General features: G+C 31.9%; 1 protein-coding gene across 1 annotated transcript in view; it reads left to right on the plus strand.

The window, feature by feature from the left end:
- LOC106869702 (uncharacterized) overlaps window positions 1–2,973 on the plus strand; it is an 875,881-nt gene that overhangs the window by 757,503 nt on the left and 115,405 nt on the right. Inside the window, exon 7 of the mRNA XM_052972461.1 lies at window positions 1,471–1,725. Coding sequence (XP_052828421.1) covers window positions 1,471–1,725 — 255 coding nt within the window. The remainder of the gene's footprint in view (window positions 1–1,470; window positions 1,726–2,973) is intronic.

The following is a 2,973-nucleotide window of genomic DNA, read 5'->3' on the forward strand; positions in this document are numbered from 1 at the left end:
ATATACTGAGAAGTTACCTTTAATCAGTCCTTATATGCGAGCCATGGTCGACTAGCATTCCTGTGCCCGCTACCAAACTGGTTGCACACGAGGACTTTGAGTATTTGCTTGCCACTCATCCTGTGCATATAATAATGACAATAATAATAATAATAATAATAATAATAATAATAATAATAATAATAATAATAATAATGCATTTATGAATATTCAGATACAGACAGGCAGAGCACTAATTCACCGATTGTTCTAATCAGTTAATGATATACATAAACGTTGTTTGAAAATTGAATTCTTTAACACTTAGTGTATGTTGTAAAAATAATTACGCAAAGATCTGTATTAAACATAATAATATGTGTTGAATCGAAAATATATATCTATCTCAAATATTATAAGAATTCTTGCAATTGAGGATTTAAAGTAATGACTAAATGATATCGATTAAAATTCGGAGATAAAAACTGTATTAGGTTTTTGCAATTTCATATAAATTTTACTGCTTCAATTAACCGCTTAAGGCTATGTAATCGCGATGTAAAATCGTAGAAAATTTTCTACAATAACCTAATAATTTTGAGAGTCCATTTAATCCATTCGAAATAATATGTGTAATTTCTCACTTAAATCTTGCAATATAATTTTGAACGATCATTACCATGCATATAGGGATCTTTGAAAGAGAATCGACCGTTGAACTGTGAATACCACATAAAATTTTTAAACCATATACAATTATAAAATTTAAGATGCTCATAGCGTCTCCTGTTTAATTTTCACTCGATTTCCTCTTAAATATTCTTATGCCAATAAAAATCTAATATTAAATCAATTTTGACTCAGACTAATGTTTGTTCCTGAGACACTTAATATTATGTTGACCTCAGCACGAAAGATCTGAATTTTCGAAAAACAACTACTGCTATATAAAATAGTTGCTGGATGTAATGAAATTACAAGTAGTAGGAAATGCTATGTTGTTGTTTATGGGTAATTTCTTCAAATTAAAATAGCTAACTAAACTCACCATATTTTTCCTACGCGAAAAGTCTTCTTTTTGTCTTATAAATATAAATATGTTCAATACCTATGTTTTGTTGTAAAATGAAAAGTTTAAATATAAAATTTATGAAAGGTCTTCGACATTTAGACTATATGCTAGACTAAGCCATGAGATATAATTTGGTCTATTTTTAAACTGTGAAACATTATTGCAAATCTAATCACATGCTTCAACTTAAAACTATAGCAGAAACATTAAAATAGATAATGTAGCTCTTGACAACTCTGAAAAGACGGGCTACTTAGCCCTAGGTCAACTCAGATTAAACAGAATATATAAATCCAAAGCATTGCAGTCGAAGCCATCGAGTTTCTTTAGTGTATATGTAAATATATGAGGCAGAACACTGTGCTAATTATATATTTCCTTATTTTTCTATTTTATGTTTCTATATTTCTCCCACACAGACAACGGAAGATTTTATTGAAGAATATTTCCAGAACAACGGTACGGCACCTATCAGTCCCCACGCTACCAACACATACGATGCAATCTGGACTATAGCCTTGACACTCAAAAGTGTTGTCGAAGAGAAAATCAACGGAAGTGATTCCGACGACCCTAAAGACGTACACCTTGAGCACTTCCAATATGAATCTGGTTCCAATTTGAGCAAACAATTCTTAGAAACAATTGATAAATTAGAGTTTGTAGGAGTTTCGGTAAGTTCACCCAGTTAACTGTAACATTTGAGAAAACAGCTTTGTTCTTCCTATCAAATTCTACAACTACATATGGTATGTGTGTGCATGTCCATGTCTTGTATGTGTTGTCCATGGATACATATGGAGAGGGATATGTATGTTTGTATGTATACACACACATACGACTGGTTTCACACTTCTTTTAATCTTTTTCAATTCTTTCCTCAGTCCGGTGAATCCGATCACCTTCTCGCCTCTACTTCTTTATATTCTTGCTCCTAGAAACTGTCATATCAATAATCTCATATCTTCTATCTTTTTTCTGCACGACCAAAATAACCGTTTTCTGTGTTCCATCACATGGCCGATTTGTATGATAAACTCCAAAGGGATTTTAACATTGTTATACTCCTTGCCTTTTTGTATTTTGTGGTCATACCGTTTGAGCACGTGCAATTGTTGTTTCACAGAAATAGTGTTGTGTCTGGCTTGATCGTGCTTTCCACTGGACCAAAACTAGTCATCTATAATGTACAGCATGTTTTTAAAAGTTTCTATATTAAACATTTATTCTGCTCTTTGTATCTCTTTTTACATTGTACTAATCAATAACTAGCTACTTCTAGCTGGACATAAAGTTGATTTCGCACTACACTTACTTCCAGATTAAAATCAAATTTTCCAATGTTTGCTTTCAATTAATTTTTGCTGCTGCTTACAAAGTTCCGATGATAATTGCTAAGTTTATGACCTCGTTAACTTCTCTATTCTTGCAATTGAGGATTGCAAGTGCAAATCAGTATTCTACTTAACCTTTTCTTTGTGCTTTCATATTATTCTGAGCTTAAATGGTTATCTGCATTGGTTACAATGCATGATTTTTTAAATCAAGGACAACAAAACATGGCCTGTTATATATTTATTCCTATTATTATTATTATTATTATTATTCAGTAGTTTTATTTTTATAACGTACTTTCACTTCACTACCGAGCGCAGCTCTGTGCGCCTTGGGTATGTGCTGTGGTTTGCTGTGGTGCTCTTATGTTTACTGTATTGAAAGTGTTTTGCGTAGAATGTGTGCAGTACCCACTAGTGCAATTTTCTGTATGTTATATATATTTGTAAGTCCTGGTGTTTTTGTTATGTATTTGTCTGAATATTTTTTTATTATACCTAAGGCACCTACTATGATAGGAATTGTTTCTGTTTTTAGATTCCACATTCGAGTTATCTCTATTTCCAGGTCTTTGTATTTTGAAAGTT

The sequence above is a fragment of the Octopus bimaculoides genome, chromosome 13 (genome assembly GCF_001194135.2).
Source record: "Octopus bimaculoides isolate UCB-OBI-ISO-001 chromosome 13, ASM119413v2, whole genome shotgun sequence".
In the NCBI taxonomy this organism is placed as follows: Eukaryota; Metazoa; Mollusca; class Cephalopoda; order Octopoda; family Octopodidae; genus Octopus; species Octopus bimaculoides.